The sequence below is a fragment of the Astyanax mexicanus genome, chromosome 13 (genome assembly GCF_023375975.1).
Source record: "Astyanax mexicanus isolate ESR-SI-001 chromosome 13, AstMex3_surface, whole genome shotgun sequence".
NCBI lineage: Eukaryota > Metazoa > Chordata > Actinopteri > Characiformes > Acestrorhamphidae > Astyanax > Astyanax mexicanus.
Window position 1 is genome coordinate 42,303,906 of NC_064420.1, and position 19,118 is coordinate 42,323,023.

At 39.0% G+C, this 19,118-nt stretch overlaps 1 protein-coding gene across 2 annotated transcripts in view; it reads right to left on the bottom strand.

The window, feature by feature from the left end:
• Positions 1-524: 524 nt before the first annotated feature.
• LOC125806756 (rho guanine nucleotide exchange factor 25-like) overlaps positions 525-19,118 on the bottom strand; it is a 115,934-nt gene continuing 97,340 nt past the window's right edge. The window contains exons 3-4 of one of the 2 annotated variants that reach the window (XM_049486393.1): positions 4,522-4,832; positions 525-731 (exon numbers count right to left, since the gene is read on the bottom strand). In XM_049486393.1, the coding sequence (XP_049342350.1) occupies positions 573-731; positions 4,522-4,832 (470 nt within the window). In that variant the 3' untranslated portion in view covers positions 525-572. The remainder of the gene's footprint in view (positions 732-4,521; positions 4,833-19,118) is intronic. The other variant, XM_049486394.1, reaches the window with a different exon arrangement.

Below are 19,118 nucleotides of genomic sequence, written 5' to 3' on the forward strand. Positions count from 1 at the left end.
CCCCAGTTAGCAGTGCTTAGCCAGACGCGACTAGCAGCACTAGCCAGAGGCAATTAGCAGCGCTAGCCAGCCCTGGTTAGCAGCGCTAGCCAGCCGCAGTTAGCACTAAACAATGCCGCTCGATAGCTCTAGACTGAGGAACCCTGAATATTTCGGTAAGATAGGGCGCTATCAACTAGTGGTTTGTCCGACATAGCTTGTTTTATCAGGGTAATCGCGCAGACTACAGTCTGATATACTCACCTCTGAACGTGTGGTGAAAACGTGATTTGGTCTCAGTCCAACCCAGCTATCAAACATACTACTTTTATTTGAGCTAAACTGCTGATAAGGTGCAGTTTAATCTGATATATTAGCCAAATAACGCTTATTATTAACACAGCTATGAACAGATACTGTCTCTGCTGCTCCATGCTGTTTACCCGTGCAGTATGTGCAGCATTCACCGCTGCCAGCCACATAACTCTGTTGAATCCCATTGAAAACACTGTTAAATGTGTTAAAACTCTCCAATTAAACAAACTCATCAGCTGATCTAGACCATATAAACCAATGACAGGTGTAAAAACACCCTAAAAGCGCATACTGGTAATGTGTTGTGTAAGTCTCTCTGTATCTGTGTGGAGTAGACTGACCTGTGAGGTGGAGCCTTGTAAGAAGTCAGACTGGTGACTGTGAGACTGCAGGACACCTGGAGAATCTTCAGAAGCTGGTAGGCCATCCCTCCACTCCTGCCCAAGCAAAAAAAACACAAACTTTTTGTTTTTATTAATAACCAATGTACACTGCCTGGTCAAAACAAGTGGCCACCTGGATTTAAGTAAGCAAATGATGTGGGGTTGATGCTGCAGTTGGTCTGCAGGTCTAGGTTCAGCAACAGTATGTGCTGAAAGAATGAGGTCAGCTGACTACCTGAATATACTGAATATAGACCAGGTTATTCCATCAATGGATTTTTTTCTTCCCTGATGGCACGGCCATATTCCAAGATGACAATACCAGGATTCATGGTGCTGGAAATGTGAAAGAGTTCAGGGTTCAGGGAGCATGAGATCATCATTTACACACATGGATTGAGAGAGTTCATCACAGAGTCCAGATCTTAACCTCATTGAGAATCTTTGGGATGTGCTGGATGGAGAAGACTGTGTGCAGTGGTCAGACTCTACCATCATCAATGCTGCTGCAAGATCTTGATGTAAAACTAATCCAGCAAAACTGGATTGAAATAAATCTTGTGACATTGTAGAAGCTTATTGAAACAATGACACATTGAATGTGTGCTGCAATCAAAGCTAAAGGCCATTCAACAAAATATTAGAGTGTGATGACTTTTTTTTTTTTGGCCAGGCAGTGTAAGTTAATAATAAGCTTCATTCTGACTCCATTCAGGGTTTACTGAACACCTCTCTACCACAAGTACAGTATATTAAAATGGTTTAAAAACTTTAGCAGAATATTAAAGGCATTTAGAAAGCAGACAGCAGGGTACAGGAGCAGAGTCCTTGACGCATAACACTCAGTGGGTCTGCTGGTCAGTTAGACAGATGCACGCTGCAGGGCAGTCCAGCAGATCAGATGCTCACTCAGTGTGGGCCGGCTCTCGCTGCCGTATGAGACAGCTGGCTGAGGACGGGGACATGTGTACAGGTGCGGCCTGTGTACTTTCTTTAGTGTGTGAAGGTCAGGCTGAGCTGAGAGTGTTCAACACAACTGAGAAGATATTAGCACCTTCTGGAATTTCCACTGAGAGACAAAGGTCTGAACCATACACTGTGTATAGCTGGACAGAGCATCGTCTCTCAAAAGTGAAGCCACCACAGGTCGGGCGCCCCCTGCTGTTCGGTTGCAGAAAGCTGTGTAACCCCACCCATCCCCATAGGTTTCAATGGCAAAACAGACAACTTTCAATGCAAATGCAACATCTAGTGTAACCTCAGCTTATATTGTCTAATTTTTATATCCCCACAGAATTCGTTTTTAAAAACGTTATTCAGCTCCGCTCTGCAGCCTGTGACCGTGAGGCAGCCCTCAGGGGCGGGGGTTATTTAAATGAATAGGCTGTCTCTCCACAGTCTTTCTCCCTCCTCTGGTCTCTACTGCGCAGACTCGGGTTTCAGGATCGCCAACATGGAGGAAGATTTTGGCTTCATTTTCATTGAATGAACGGGAACGGCGACACGGCGTCCATCTTTTTTTACAGTCTCTGGTCTGAACCAAGATGTGTGTGTTTATTGAACTGTATACATTTAATATGTTTAGTTTTGGTTTCTCTGTGAGCTGCATACTTTCAGATGTTCTTCCCTGGCAGAATACAGCTCCCTAATGAATGTAAAGTCTACCGTACACTAGACGACTTCATAAAGACTGTGAAAAGACTTTTAGTAGACTAAAATCTGACCCCCTCTCACATCTAAAGACTCTTTTTGGCCACAGACTAAAACTGGGGGTATTGCAGGGTCAACATTTGCAAGACTGCAACAAGATTCTTTCTGAGATTATTTCCCATCATGCTTCTGGTGGAGTTTAGATATAAATATAAGTATTAATGGAAACACATGTCAAAGAGACACTCTTGTTCACTCCTCAGCTCCACCAGTTTCTCCTCCTTTTCTACACTCCAGGAGAACCATGGTTTCCAAGCCATCGCCGGAGTCTCATCCATGTCCAGTACTGCAAACTTTCCCATGCTCGCCTTGTGGCTTCCCGTAGCTCTCCTATTGGTTGTTGACACTGTTCATGTCACTATTTGCGTGAGCCTAGTCTCAAGACTTACGATAATATTAAACTCGACTCTAGCAAGACTCTCCTGATTGTATCTCTACATTGGTAATTCGTCTGTGACAGTGAACTCACTTAAAAATCATTTGGATTAAGGTTGGAATAAAAGTCGGGCTATTCTAGGATGAGATTTAGATTTAGGGGTGCTGAGCACCCAATGAACCCATCCACACTTCTTTTAAAAAACTGCAAATTAATTTCTCATATCAAGATTCAAATCAGACACACAAACTATTGTACTGTATGTACAGGGACAAGTGTGGTACTTTCATTTTAAACATATTTTCAGCAGATAAGAAGACAAAACTGTTGGGCACATTTTTACAGAGTTTTAGCACAAATAGCTCTGATAGTTTAAAACTCATGAAAACTATCCATTTTTCAGTGTGTGTGTGCATGTGTTTGTGTGTGTGTCACGGTCTCGCTCTGTTCCCCTGTGTTTCTCCTGTAATTTTCCATCACGTGTGTCTAATTTGTAGCTCCGCCCCTCGTTACCTGTCTCCCCAGGTGTTCATTGTTTCATGTTTAGTATAAATAGTACCTGTTAGTCTACGTTTGCGGTCGGTCTTTGCACCTTCCAACGTTGTCTGTCTCGTCACGTCCTAGCTATAGTTTTGCCACGTTTCTAGTTCTTTGTTTAGTTTGTATTATTTGTTTATCTCTAGTTTGTTACTATTCCTGGTTTTGTACATATTTATGTATTTATTCCTTTATATTTTCCCTAGCCCTGTTTAGTCACTTTCTGTTTAGCTTAGCTCTTTGTTGGTTTTCCCTGTTTGTTTATGTACATTTACTTATTCGTTATTCCCCTGTTTGTTTGTTTGTTTACTTATTATTCATTAAAGTCTGTCTTACCCGCTTTTACGTCCGCCTCCCGTCTGGTCCCGCGTTACAGTGTGCCCAAAGCAGCACAGACAAAAAGTGGATCACACTGTTTGCACAGCACGGGGAGACAGCAGTTTTTTTCCATTCTTAAAATTTAGTTTAATAACTTACTTTCTAAGATTGTAATTTTTTTTTAGCTTATCAGAGAAACACTAGTGTTTAAAAAATCAACAAATATAACTTTGTGCTTTTAATTTTAGGAGTATTGTGACACATTTAAGGGGAGCTTGAGCACACCTAAAAAAGGTGGAAGCACATTTTGTGTCTAAATTGTTCCATAATGCAAGTGTCTGTAAAAGGTCAAATTTTAAAACAACACCGGTAATTTTCTCATTCTGTTGTTGAATTTTTGAAGACAGAAAGCCTCAACTTTCTGTAATTAGTCTGAAAGTCTGAACCATCTACAAAAGTGTTTTCATAGAACAAGACCAGCTCTTTTGGTTGGACCAAATTTTGGTTCTTTGGTGTGGATTGTGGTTCACGGCTTCTTTCACATTTGATATTTTGGTTAATACCAAAACCTAAAAGCCTGAAAAGTCAAGAACAACAAGGGCTATCAGAAAGTTAGTTGGTCCACACCAAGCAGACAAATTATACATATTATTTATACATTATATTTTATTCCTGGAGTGTTTGCATTCATATGAAAATACTCTAAGTAGAACCAACATGAAGGAAAGGTTACATATGATGCCTATATGACAGAAGGCAAATGTATGTGAGCAAATGCGGGTGTGTCCAAGGATCCTATAATATCCATTCAATAACTAGCAATTAAAAAAAATAATAATAATTTTACCCCTGAATGCTTAATCTGACTTAAACACTGAATTTAATACTGTCTTTTTCTCTCACCAGCTCCTTGTCAGTGATGGGCAGGATGGTCAGGTGCTCCTCTGCAGTCCTGCTGCTCCCCAGCTCCTGGTTGCTCTTGCTTTGAGGTGGGGGGGGTTTGCTCTCCTGCTTGCGTGCCGGCCGTTCCCCCTTACTCCCCCCGGCTGCTCCGGCACTCAGCTTCCGCACGGGGTTGGTCAGCCACTTCTTCAGCGTGCTGACGGAGCGCCGAGAGCTGGGGGAGCTCGGGGCAGAGCTGCCAGACGCCTGGGGAGGTAATGAAGCCACAGACGTGGAGATGCTTCCCTCACTGCCTGCTGCCGAGTAGGAATCTGCACACAAATACAGAGAGAAACACAGCAATGAGCATTTCAGCAAATAGAAAGAGATAAAACTGCACTGCACTCTTTTATACACATATTATTGCTGTCATACAAAAACAGTACGTTCATTTTTGACATTCTTCATAATTTGTCTGTGTTTCTTTACATTGTGTCAGAATTTAATGATGAGTGAAACCATATTTAATGCCAGATGTGAACTAGAGGAGTATGGTTTATTGGCTACTGGCTTACTGGCTTAGTATTAAGGTCCCACTTATAGAACTTTTGGGTTGAGGTTGGGTTGAAAGTTGGGTTGAAATGATGGTGACAATTCTTGTCACTGAACGTTAAGAAAACTCAACATTTCAAAGTAACTGACTTCACAGGATTCTTTGTTTTTGAGGAGAACCATCACCATTTGTGCCAACTAGAAACCTTTAGTTCAGATAATTCATTTTTCATATGATTAAAAACTTCAAAAACTTCACTTTATGTTTTTAATTTTAATTTTAATTCTAATTTAGTTAGATGAGAAAGGGTTTTCTGATGACTATTCTTTACCATCAACTAAAATATATGTTTTTTTTTATTAATCAAATTCTAATAGTGGGAGCAACACTGTATGTTTTGTTCATTTAAATTAACATCTGGAAACTAGGAATATATGACTATAGTAGGCCATAAATCCCTTAATTCCTCAAATAAAACCCTCAAATAACCTTCAAAAATGTTGCACGGATTATTTAGTTAGACCAGAAATTGAATAGATCTAGTTGAAGCAATTAGTTTGCTATAGCTTGTGGTGCAAATCAGCATTTTTTTTTCTCCAACTGACTTAAGGAGAAAAAAAATCACATTGAGGAGAACGATTTTTAAGGAGAAAAGTTTTGTTTTGTACTGTATGACCGCAATCAAATCTTCACAGCAGTGTCACTCCAAAATCTCTCAGCAGTAGAGACCGTTACACCAACAATAGTAGGACAAAACTTATTTTATTTCAGGAAGAAACTATGTATCAGCAGGTAACCTTATAGTGAACTACATATAGGCCATTGTTTGGGAGGAAACGTTTACTTTGGACAAATATTCTGAAAATGTTGCTTTTAAAAAATTATGAACAGTAAAATATTTATTATCATAAATGAATTGGGTAAAGGTTTTGTAGTATTAGTGTCTCTCTTGCAGACTTTAGATCTATTCAGACCTACTTGATTTATCCATTCAGATATTTCTGAATGACTGAAGACTGAATTTGTTGCAAGTAAGATAGATAGATAGATAGATAGATAGATAGATAGATAGATAGATAGATAGATAGATAGATAGATAGATAGATAGATAGATAGATAGATAGATAGATAGATAGATAGATAGATACATTTTGGATATCCAGCAGCGGGTATACACAGTACACAAAAGTAACTAGGAAGGATAAGATAAAACAAAACTTATAAAATTACAAACACCAAAAAATGTGTATAAAAAATTGTATTTGTAAACAAATACAAAAAATACAAATACAATAAACTATATAAGTATAAAAGTACAACAGTACAGTCAGTAGTATGTAATGGCAATAAATCATAATGAATCGTAAACAATGAACACCAGTTGATGTGCATATAAAGAGGGTAATGCATATATATGCACATGCATATAAAAAGGGCTCCCCTCTTTGAAACAGAACCACAACACAGGATTGGAGACAATTCTGGCATATTTTATTGAATTATGATTAGACTATTTTAATCGCAATCCAGTTCTGAGTCTCTGTTTTAACATTTTAACATTTGCTATTAATGGACATTTTTAAAAGAGCAGCACTGAGGAGAGTTCTCAGTAGATAAATGAATGTTTAGTTAGAGTCTGCAGTGTGAAACTAATTAATCTATTCTGACTAACTCATCATATTTAAACTATTGTACTGTGGCTGTATTATTTGTACGAACATCTAGATGATACTGGATTGATATAGGTTGACATTCAGCTTTAAAATCTCAGATTGGATCGAAGGAAAAAGGATCTGAATGCTGAGTATTTTTAAGTCAGAACACAGTATGGCAAACCAGAGTGAACTGAAAACTACACCAGGAAACAGTTGTATTGTGTCGGTGGTTGTCGAATTAGCTTCACTGTAAAACAATTACTTCGCAACCTTCATAACCTGTTTGCTTTCATACACTTGCTCCACAGCAGAAGTGCAAAACACGACCATCACACAAACTTTCACACACAGTTGCGTAACACGTGGACCTTAGAGGAGCTATGATTCAGCGCTGCTGCTCTCCTGACACTCAGAGCAGTAGATGTGAATGTGTGTACAAGGGTGTTTGTTTTCACAAGGATTCAAGATACAAATATCCTGACGCTGTAGAAACACCAGAGGAAAACTGGGCCAAACCTTTAGAGCAAACAGAACGGTCATTATTGATCTGCCTTTTTAAACAGGCAGTTTAGTTAAGAGTTGGAGTTTCTATGGAAAGTATGAAAAGTAGATATATTTTTTTCTGTAACACTTTCTATGAATGTCATCTTTATTACATGCTATAATCACATTCATAACATATTATAATGCATTCATAAGGCATTATAAACATGGCTATAAATGTTTTAAAAAAGCATAACCCATTATAGCCATGTTTGTTAAGCATTATGACCTGTGATCATAATACATTATAAGCTGTGCTTATAATATATGTTAAAATAGTATATCTCTATCATAAATAATCTAGTCCTACAATGAAAGTCTGGCATTTTACTTAGAGCGCACAAAGACCTGTTATAATACATCATAATTGACTATTATTAATATTATATTCAAGACAGGAATAATTTATGAGTGGTTAAAAATATATTTATAGGATTATTGAGGGTGTGTTTATAAGTTGGAACCTTTTTAAGTCTACAAGCTGGGACTGAATTTCTTGGTATTGATGTATAACATGTTATAAACACAGCTATTAATGCATTATAATCACAGTTCATGATGCATAATAAACACGGCTATAATGAATTATACATTTTTATAAATATGTATAGCCATGTTTATAATGCCTTGTAAATGCATTATAATGTGTTATGAGTATGTTTATAGAGTCTTATAGAGATGACATTCGAAGAAAGTGTTACCATTTTTTCTATTCTTATAAGAATAAGTTGCTAATATGTACACACTAAGAAAGAGTACAAAGTTTGTCGCTGGGGCGGTACCTTATATTGAGGTACAAAAAAAGTACCTTTCAGTGAAAGTCCTTTTTTGTACCCATATTTTTGTGCCAGTAAAGATTATAACGATTATAAACATTATCATCAACTGAATATGTGTCAAGAACTAAAATTGTCTGGCTTTCACATAAAAAATCTGCAATTCAAATATATATTGTTTATTAGTACAGTGATACAGAATACTGAATGTACCCTTTGGCTGCAGGTTAAATGGTACAAATCTGTACTTATTGCTGTTAGGAAAGACTTTGTACTTCAGAGGGAACAAATCTGACCCTGTAAAGACCAATATTGTACCTTTGAGGGTACAATTATTAATATGGTACCTTAGAGTACAAAAAAGTACTCATATCGTACCTCTGTTTCATAGAGTGTAGAATATGATATCCGGCCTTTTTTCCCTGTTCTTTAAGGGTCAGGACCCTATAGGAACACCACAGATGCATTTGTGCCACTCAAAAATTATATAGCCAGGTAAAGGGGGGTTGGGGACTGACTTTGACTTTGAAAGTTAGACACTGAGGGTATGTTTCTGAGAGACAACAAAAGTTAAGATGTAAAATAGTCTACTCAAAGTCTACTGAAAACAGCGTGTCAAATTGATTTATATTTGATAACTCTATCAACTTTATTAAAAGCACAACCACTGACAACAAGGACTAATTACAACTTTGACAGCTGTTGGTACAAATGGATAAGGTGCAGCAGTGTTGCTGGAGTTTTTAAACATTCACTGTCTGTTCTATTAGACACTCCTCTCCAGCTGCTCACCTAAAATGTCTTTCAGTTAACAGCTGTGCTGAACTTGAATGTCTTGCCTCTTAAGAGTTACAGGTATACAGTGAATGAACTCTATTTGAGTAATGTTCTAATACATATTATGGCAAGAACCACTCAAACAAGTAAAGATGAAAAATTACTTTAAGAAATGAAGGTTCAGTCAATCTGGAACATTTAAAGAACAATCAAAAACGTCATGATGAAACTGGCTCTCATCAGGACCACCCCAGGACAGGAAGAACAACAGAGCAACAGTTACCTCTGTTGCCCAGGATAAGTTAATCCGAGATACCAGCCTCAGAAACAGCACCCCAGATAAGAGCACCTAAATGCTTTACAGTGTATTTTGGTTTGTTTAACACTTTTAAGTTACTACATGATTACTATAAATATTTTCAATAGACTTAAAGTGGACTATATATATATATATATATATATATATATATATATATATATATATATATATATATATATATACAGCTCTGAATAAAAGATACCACTTAAAAATTGTGGGTTTCTTTGATTATACCTAATTGAAAACTTTTGGAATATAATCAAGAGGAGGATGGATGATCACAAGCCATCAAACCAAACTGAACTGCTTGAATTTTTGCACCCGTAGTAAAGGCATAAAGTTATCCAAAAGCAGTGTGTAAGACTGGTGGAGGAGAACATGATGCCAAGATGCATAAAAACTGTAATTAAAAACCAGGGTTATTCCACCAAATATTGACTAATGATTTCTAAACTCTTAAACCTTTATGAATATGAACTTAGTTTTCTTTATTTCTCATTTTCTGCAAATAAATGCTCTAAATGACAATATTTTAATTTGGAATTTGGGAGAAATGTTGTCTGTAGTTTATAGAATCAAACAGCAATGTTCATTCACTCAAACATATACCTATAAATGGCAAACTGATTCAGAAACTGAACTAGTCTCTTAATTTTTTCCAGAGCTGTATATACATATATATGAGACGGCATGTATTGAATTTAAGCAACACCCGTGTGCGGCTGTGTATGTGTGAGAATATTCATGTGATCATGCATATGTGTGTGCACATTTCATGCCGGTTTACGAGTGTGCACGAGCCCCGTGCAGGAGCCCCACTCGAGTTGGCATGGGTCACATGGAAGAGCATAAGGGTACTTGAGGGTGGAGAAGAGGCAGCAGTGCCGGTCAGCTGGACTGCAGTGTGACCCAGGGGAGCTAAATATAGTCCCAGTCCAGCTGAGGCTGTGAGCGGAGAGCTGGTGTCACGGGGACCCTGGGAAGGGAACAGGGGGGAACGGGGGGGATGTGTACAGGAAGCACACTTTAATCCTCACCCACAGGAAAGGCTGCACTAACTCTTTTCTTGTTGTTCTTTTTTTCTGACCGAGTTTGTGTCCAGTTCCGTTCCCCTGGTTCCCCTCCACCCCCCTCCTTCCCCCAGAGTGCAGTAGCCGTATCTGAGGTTATCAACTGACCCTCTTCACTCGCCTGCTTCATCCTCCCATCCCTCTCCAGCAGCTCCTTCCTGACCTCTGATTCAGCTCTACTGAATGGAAGTGAATTACTCAGTTTAGTGAACTGAATCAAATGTCAGATTCAATGAACCATTGATTTACGCTCTCCTACGCTCTCATTTCCTCAATGTCCAATAAGATTCACTTCAGTAAGTGTGAACTTCCACACAGACATAGAAGAGGTGGAAAGTAATTAATTACATTTACTCACATTTTTAATGTTTTTAAAATAGCTAATTTTACTTTTACTCAAGTACATTTTCACACAAGTAATTTACTTTGCTACATTGGAAAACTCCCCGTTACTGAGTAACAAATGCTGGGAAAAAAAAAACAAATCGTCTGAATTTAAAAAAATTGAGTTTTGTTCTCCATGGCAGCGCAGCTTTGAGTTTCTTTACGGCACTGCACATGCACCGACCATGTTTTTCATCTGCTTGGATGTTAAAAAAATATATAAATAGCAGTTAAAGCATAGCAATGGCAAGTTAAAAAATAATAATGACCTGTAAAACTATTAAAAAAACAGTTTATGGTCACCTATATGACCATAACCTTTTAACTTTTTAACAGTAAAGGAAAAAATGGATTGTAGAAACCTTTTTACTTTTAGTATTTTTTAGATGGTTTTTAGATGGATACTTTTACTTTTACTTGAGTAGAATTTTAGCAACGTAAAGGTACTTTTTCCACCTGTGCATAAAACACAAACCCATGGTTCCTTCATTGCATTACTCAAATAATCACTTGTAGCACCTTCATTTTTAGGAGGTCAAACTGTGAAAAAGAGAGAAAGTAAGATACAGAAGAGTTTGGGAATCAGTTCAAATGGTTTATTTAAAAGAACCAGTTCAACCGAATGATTCTTTCATAAGTCATTCATGAATTGTTCATGAGACGGAAATATTCAGCCTGCCAGAACTGCACACGGACACACATTTCCTCCACTCTCACCAGTACAGGCTCATGCCCTAAGGTTAAGTAATGTACTGTATGCAGCCACTCAAAAGCCCAACCGCTACAGCAGCAAATTCTCTGCTCCAAAGAGGCAGCACTTCCTTTCAGGGTGAGAAATTAGACTTAGGAAAATTGGAATTAGAGATGCACTGAATATTTGCTCAGCAACCAAATATAATAATATGGCTTTGAAAAAAAGTACTTTTGGTGTTCACATATAATAAGCGAAATATGTGAGAAGGCACAGTAATTTATACTGTTTAAAAATATATATGTATTTAATTTCTTTCATCAGACATCAGAGTTAACCTAAAGCTATCAACAGACAGGAGGGTGATGTGAATACTGAGCTCACACAAGGACTTCAGTCTGTCATCAACTCAGTTATATAATAATCCAGCTCAGAAAAACAGTTAGCACTACACTCCAGCCCAGCCAAGTCTAACTGTGACATCTGTTAGCCTCACAGTTTTAACCCAGCTATTGACATCACAATTAAACTGTTTCATCTTAGTGGGGATCATCTGCTACGCCCTCTGCAGGGTTTCAATAGCAACATCTTGATGTTTCATAAAAATCTAAGGCAATGGAGGGTCATTATTGCAAAATACAGCTCTGGAAATTAAAAAAATTAAGAGACCACTTCTGTTTCTGAATCAGTTTCTCTGATTTTGCTATTTATAGGTATATATATTTTTGAGTAAAATGAACATTGTTGTTTATTCTATAAACTACAGGCAACATTTCACCAAAATTCCAAATAAAAATATTGTCATTTAGAGCATTTATTTGCAGAAAATGAGAAATGGCTGAAATAACAAAAAAGTTGCAGAGCTTTTAGACCTCAAATAATGCAAAGAAAACAAGTTCATATTCATAAAGTTTTAAGAGTTCAGAAATCACTAATCAATATTTGGTGGAATAACCCTTATTTTTAATCACAGTTTTCATGCAACTTGGTATTTTCTCCTCCACCAGTCTTACACACTGATTTTGAATAACTTTATGCCTTTACTCCTGGTGCAAAAATTCAAGCAGTTCAGTTTGGTTTGATGGCTTGTGATCATCCATCTTCCTCTTGATTATATTCCAGAGGTTTTCAATTTGGAGAGAGTCTGTTAAAATGTGTTAAAAGTGTTTAATAAATATCTTTACATTGTAGTTTTGAAATGTGCTTTACTTTAAAAAAACAAAATCAAATATGTTTAGGCTGTTTAATTTATGTAACAGTGACTGAAGTGGCAAACTAAATAAAAAACAAAAAAAACGTTTGCTATTCAGTATTTCGCCTCAGATAATTGTTTTAAAAAAAAAGTTTAGCCAATTTTGTCCATTTAGGTGCATCACCACTTATAACTGACTTATGGTTCCTGCTGTTTCTGCTGCTTTCTCTGCTTCATAAATTTCACAATATTTTCCAAGTTCACGTACAAATTAACAGCCTAATAACGGAGCTGATCTAAGCCCAAGTGGGATCCAGACGAAATCCAACAGGGTTTGATTACACCTCCCACTGCCTGCTGCTGAGCAGAGGAGAATAGCAGCTTTCTGACTCCACCATATTGCCGCATGCTGACCTGCAAAACGTGTGAACGAGGTGACAGACCGGCCATGTGTCTTTCTCCACTGCAGAGAGATGAGCGAGGGAACAGCTTTAGCCTGCGGTTCTCACTCACGTCTCTCTCTCTTCCTCTCTTTCTCTCTCTCTCTCTCTCTCTCTCTCTGAGCTCGTTCTCACAGAACAACAACATAGCCCACTTATGGAAGCGGGATAAATCAAATTCAACAGCCGCTCTTGAATTTTTGGGAGAAAGGAATGTTATCGAGAATCAAGGGCTACACAATGACCTTCTGGAGTTGGGAACAATCCGCCATTGTTTACGATATCCTCCACAAATCAATAGTGACATACACTATCCAACAATGAGCTGTCCTTCACTTCAGCCTGAGCACATGCCAGGCTGGTTTAAGATTCGCCCATTCACTATCAAGTTCAAGGCAAAAACTACAGTAGCATAGAGTAGAATGACTACAGCTGAGCAGGGCTGCATGATACATATTGTTTAAGCATCGTCATCACCATGTGTGCATGCGCAATAGTCACATCACTGGACGTGCAAAGTCACTTAAAGCAATTAAATCAAACACGTCATGTCGCAATGTTTTGATTCTTGGCACAAGAAGAAGTAGATACACAGCGCTGTCTCTGTGTCTGTGTGAGTGACAAGCTCCTGCTGCCATAGAAGCGTGAGGGAGGGGGACAGTAGTAAACACAAGGTAACCGAATGGCCTCCATCCACATGGTTGGGTCAAAAGCTGTGCACAGTCCAGCATAGTTTTGCGCAGATATTTCCAGTTACAGCTGAATTCACACTTTTAACCCCCCCAGAAAAGATGATTAAAGGGCCGATTACTGTTGTTTCGCTGTTTTCCTTGTGTTTTCAGTTGAGCTCGGCGCTGACTCAGCTCTTGATCGGTCCAGATGCGAGAAAGCACATGGGTGTGGCGGGGCTGGTGATGTCATGGGCGAAAAAAGAACATTTGCAATGTACATTTTCTTTCAATATTGTGCAGCCCTACTGCTGAGCATGGGACCAAGCATAGATAAGCCAAGACACCAGCCATTCTAAAACGTACAGAAGCTGACAGTCAAGACTAATAGAACAATACCACATGACCAATAATAGCATGATTAACTAGCAAGTTGATAGCTGACACCTTCCCTACAACCTCCAAGTCTTCCTAAGCAGAGTAGAAAACCAGAACATGGCTTACAATCAGAAACACTGTAGATGCCAAATCCAATCACTCAAAAGACCTAGAAACAATTAGGTAGCAAATGTGGGGAGCTGACATTAGATAGATGAGAGTAATGTGAGTATTTTTGTGATTTCATTATAGTAAAAACCCAAAACTGGAATCAAACAGCTCTAGTTCTAAACTAAGCACACTTTCTTATAAGTTTTATTTCAAGTTGTTATCCAATTTTCTCCCCAATTTACACGGCCAGTTACCCAACCCACTCATTACGACTCCCCTCATCATTAGTGATGCCACAACACACCAGGAGGGTGAAAACTAGCACATGCCTCCTCCAATACATGTGACGTCACCAGCCACCTGATGCAGCATTGCTGAGTACCATCACAGCGCGCTCGGAGGAAAGCGCAGCGACTCGGTTCTGATACATCAGCTCACAGATGCCTTGTGCTGAGCGATATCACCCTTGGCTCCGGTAGCCGATGGCAAGCTACATAAACAGGATTCGAACCGGCGATCTCCTGATCATAGTGGCAGCGCTTAGCCTGCTGGACCACTCAGAGCCTCAACTAAGCAAAACATCATTTTAAACATAAAACCTTTATTTTTTATGTTTTTTATGTTTATGTTTTATGATGTTTTGCTTAGTTGAGGCTCTAAGTGGTCCTAGGCTAAGCGCTGCCACTATGATCAGGAGATTGCCGGTTTGAATCCTGTTTATGTAGCTTGCCATCGGCTACCGGAGCCGAGGGTGATGTTCCTCATTTGTTAGCAGAATTTGGAACAAAACTTGGAAAAGCATCTCTCTGAATTGAAACGTGTCGATATGCAATGCACATGTTTCTACAAACCATTCAGTTTCAGTTATATAAAGACGCAGCCCACATATTTGTGTTGGCCACAGGATGTAGTAATTGTTTGTCACTTAACTATAATATAAAACCAAAAATGTTCATACCAAATGTAGACTATACAATGTAACAGCCACAGTCACTGCTACTACTATTCAAAGACAGTATAAAGACTCAAGACTAATAATACATCAGTAGAGATAGAGAAAAATAGCCAAGGACAGGGTTAAAGCATGTGGGTGTATTTGCTTCATTTGCATGACCTTAAGAAGCAGACTGAAGCTTCTGTATTATAACATTCATTCACAGGACACTGCATAGTGCCATTCACTTCCATCCAGTGAACTTCTTCACTTCAGATTCACAGCAGCAGCAGCAGGATTCTCTGTCACTGACTGATGTTTGACTCAAGGTGAGCGAGCGGCTCTCTGACACACTACCTCAGCTTACTGAGTTCGGGCATGAAGAGCTAAGCTGACCCTCTCTTTAACTTAGAGAGCGTCTTCTGGAATTCCACTCCCCAAAGCGAGTCTTGCCAATTAAACCACCTACTCATAAAAGTGGGGTCAGCAAGTTGAAGTCAGAACACTTTATGTAATATCTGGCAAAATTCTCCTCACATACCAAGCACAGTCAATAAAAGCTAATAAAAAAGTCCATCAGTCTAGCTCTCACGACTTTAGAGAGAAATTAATGATGTCGACCAGAAATATCCAACAAATCAGGAGGAGGTGTCAGCTGTATTTCCTTGCCAATGTCATTGAAATGTGTATATGCATGATTTGTATTTGTATTCCCTGCATTTTAATATAAGAGATATAAGAGATAATGGACCTATCCTACACCCTGTCAACAGTCTTTTTTCACGCTTTGCACCCATACCGTTAAAATAGCATCAGAGTTCAAGTATAAATCTACACTGATGGGTGTGTTAGTCTGGAAGTAAGGTAAAGTAAGGTGTTCAGGTAAATTTCTGGCGTGTTGCTATATGTTTTGGCAGCGGAAAACACAGGAGCTCCACTGACTGATTAAAACCCTGACAACAGTCAACAGTCAATCATCAGAGTCCATTCCTACAGGTAGTGCGCAAACCCGACGTTTAACTCAACAATGAACACAATAAAGATTAAAATAACATTGCTGTTCCCTTTAATGAGCTGCTGGTGTATCTTTAGAGCATGAATGAGCAGGTCAGTATCTTCTGCTGAGAAGCACAAAAGCGCAGCGCTGTTAAGATACAAACGTGCCAAAGTCAGAGCTCACCTGGTTCTTAAAGGGTCTAGTGTTTCTAGTGTCAGGACTTCACAGAAGAGTAGAGACTGTTACTGTGGCAAACCTACAAACCTTTAGACCAGGGGTGTCCAAATTTTTTTTGTTGGGGGCCAGAAGGAGAAATATATTTAGTCACGGGCCACAGACTCTGTAATAAAACAAATAATGAAATATACCACTTTAAATAATACATTTTCCTGATTACTTTCATTTACACACCATTTTACTTGACTTACTATCTTTATCTATCTTTGACAGTGTTGTGTAAACTAAGATTTTTTAAATTGATGTTTAATTTCATGATGTCTCTTAATATTAAACTCCTTAATTACGGCAACTTTTAGACTCTTTTGCCTTTTTTCTGCCCTACAACTGAACACTCTCACCCCTTTTAGACTCGTTGGGCTGTTTTTCTGTGCTACAACTGAACCCTCTCTCAACTTTTAGACTATTTGGCACGTTTTCTGCGCTACAACTGAACACCCTCTCCGCTTTTAGACTCTTTGGCCCGTTTTTCTGTGCTACAACTGAACACTCTCATCACTTTTAGACTCGTTGGGCTGGTTTTCTGCGCTACAACTTAACACTCTCTCCGCTTTAGACTCTTTGGCCCGTTTTTCTGTGCTACAACTGAACACTCTCATCACTTCTAGACTCGTTGGGCTGTTTTTCTGCGCTACAACTGAACACTCTCTCCGCTTTAGACTCTTTGGCCCGTTTTTCTGCGCTACAACTGAACACTCTCGCCCCTTTTAGACTCTTTGGCCTGTTTCTGACACCTAGCATTTTTTAATCTCACATTATAAAAACCTGCTTAACAGAGGGCCATCTTTCATTCTATTTCCAAAATACCTGGCAGGCCGCTCCAAAAAAGGAAACAGGCCGCAAATGGCCCGCGGGCCGTAGTTTGGACACCCCTGCTTCAGACAGTTTGCTTTGGGTGAGTTGGTACCAAACAGGGATTAAGCCTAGTAAACTATATACTGTTTTCTTTCAATTTACAAATGCTGTGTAGTCTAAGACTAGGATTAATCATTGTTTGGAAAATGACCCATAGAGTATAAAATGTATGGTTTACTGCTGCTAAACAAACCAGGACAAGAAAAGAAAATGCAATATCTTTAGAAAAGATAACAGTGGCCATCTGGGTGGGTTTCCAGCACAAGATGGGATTTGAAAGGCATGTAGGGGAACTGCTCTAAATGTGATAGTGGCTCAGAGGTTCACAGTAGAGCAATGGTAATGTTATGTTGTTAAGCTAATAAGCTAATAAGCTATGTGAGCTACTTTCCATCAGAACCAATGTTCCTAAGTTCTCATGTAGTGATTCCTGTGAATCACCCAGTCTGTACTATCGTTATAGTTTAAAGAGTCAGCTGTGTAAAACAGGACAGAAAGCAGGAGTGTTTGTAAACTGACTGGTCATTCATTGTTGACTTTTCCTTGTCTTTCCTTGTCTCTCTGTCTCTCTCTCACACACACACACAGCCGGAGAGAAGAAATTCCTGGTAGGTCCCCAATGGTGATTTTCTCAAAAGCATATGTTTTAGTTCAGTGTGACCTACAGCAACCCCCCCCCCCCCCCCCCCAAAAGCAGCCGTGAAGGTACAGCCATTAGAGCAGTGTAAGAAGATCCAGGATGGAGGGATGGAAGAGTGGAGGTTTTTAAGGAAGGAAGAGGGAGGGAAGGATGTAAAGGCCTTAGACAAACACCGGCTTGGAAGAGAATGGAGGTGATAGAGATGGTGGGATGAACTGTTTGTTTCTGTTAAGAACACAGATTCTAAATCAGGGGTCGGCAATAGGCTTGTTGTGAGATTGTTTGAACTATAATGAACGATAATGAAAAACAAAAAACTAAATAAAATGCTTCTCTGGTGACCTTTTGTGTACATTCCTCCCCTGTGTCTCTCTGTCGTGCTCAGTGTGACTTTAGTTTCCATCCGTTCTCATTTTTCCGCCCGTTCTTGTGCTCCCTATCTACTTATAAGGGTGTATTTTTTCCCAGTCGTGTCCCAAATTAACAATCCAGGTCAGCGGTAGCGTATTGGATCACGACCATGATGACACGGGTTCGATCCCGCGTGAGGACCAGTGTGTTTATTCATGTATTTATTTATTTGTTGCAATTGGGTTCAACAACCCTCTGGTCTTTAGAGCTACGAGTATGTAGCACTTCATCCCATTACACTTCATTTTACAAAACATTTTTTTTTGTGGCCCGCCATGTAATGACTTGTAAAATATCTGGCTGGTGGCCAAATTTAATTGCCGACCCCTGTTCTAAATGTTCAATATATACCATGTTTAACAAGAAAAGTTACTGTGATTTGAACGAAACCTTTTATAAAATCTTGTTTAAGCCACTCTCACCTGGACACTGAATCTCCATATCTACACTGATAAGTGTGGCTGTCTGGAAGTGAGGTGTGTGCAGGTACATTTCTGGCATATTGCTCTCTGGGCAATAGAAAACACATGTGCGCCACTGACTGAATACAACCTAAACAACAGCCAACAGTCAGATATTAATTTGCTATCTTTCAGTGCACAGACCCAACTTTAACATCAACAAAAAACTCAATACAAAATAAAATAACATTGCTGTTCCCGCAAAAATGACCTGCTTGCTAACTTTCACAGTGTGAACAAGCAGGTCAGTTTCCTCTTCTGAGATGCGCAGAAGCGCTGCAGCGTTAAAACACCAATCCGCCAAAGTAAAAGAGCACATGGTTCTTAAAAAGAATGCCCCTAAATTAATTCATTAATTAGTTAAGATAATTAGTGCATGCCTTTTGCACGTTTCGAGTTCTGCAAGGTGTACTTTATCCTGACGTTATGATAGCAAAGACACTCCCAAAATTACACGCCCTAAATCAAGCTGCATGCTTCGCGGTTAATGGCTCACCTATATAGATATCTAAAAATAGGGCCCACA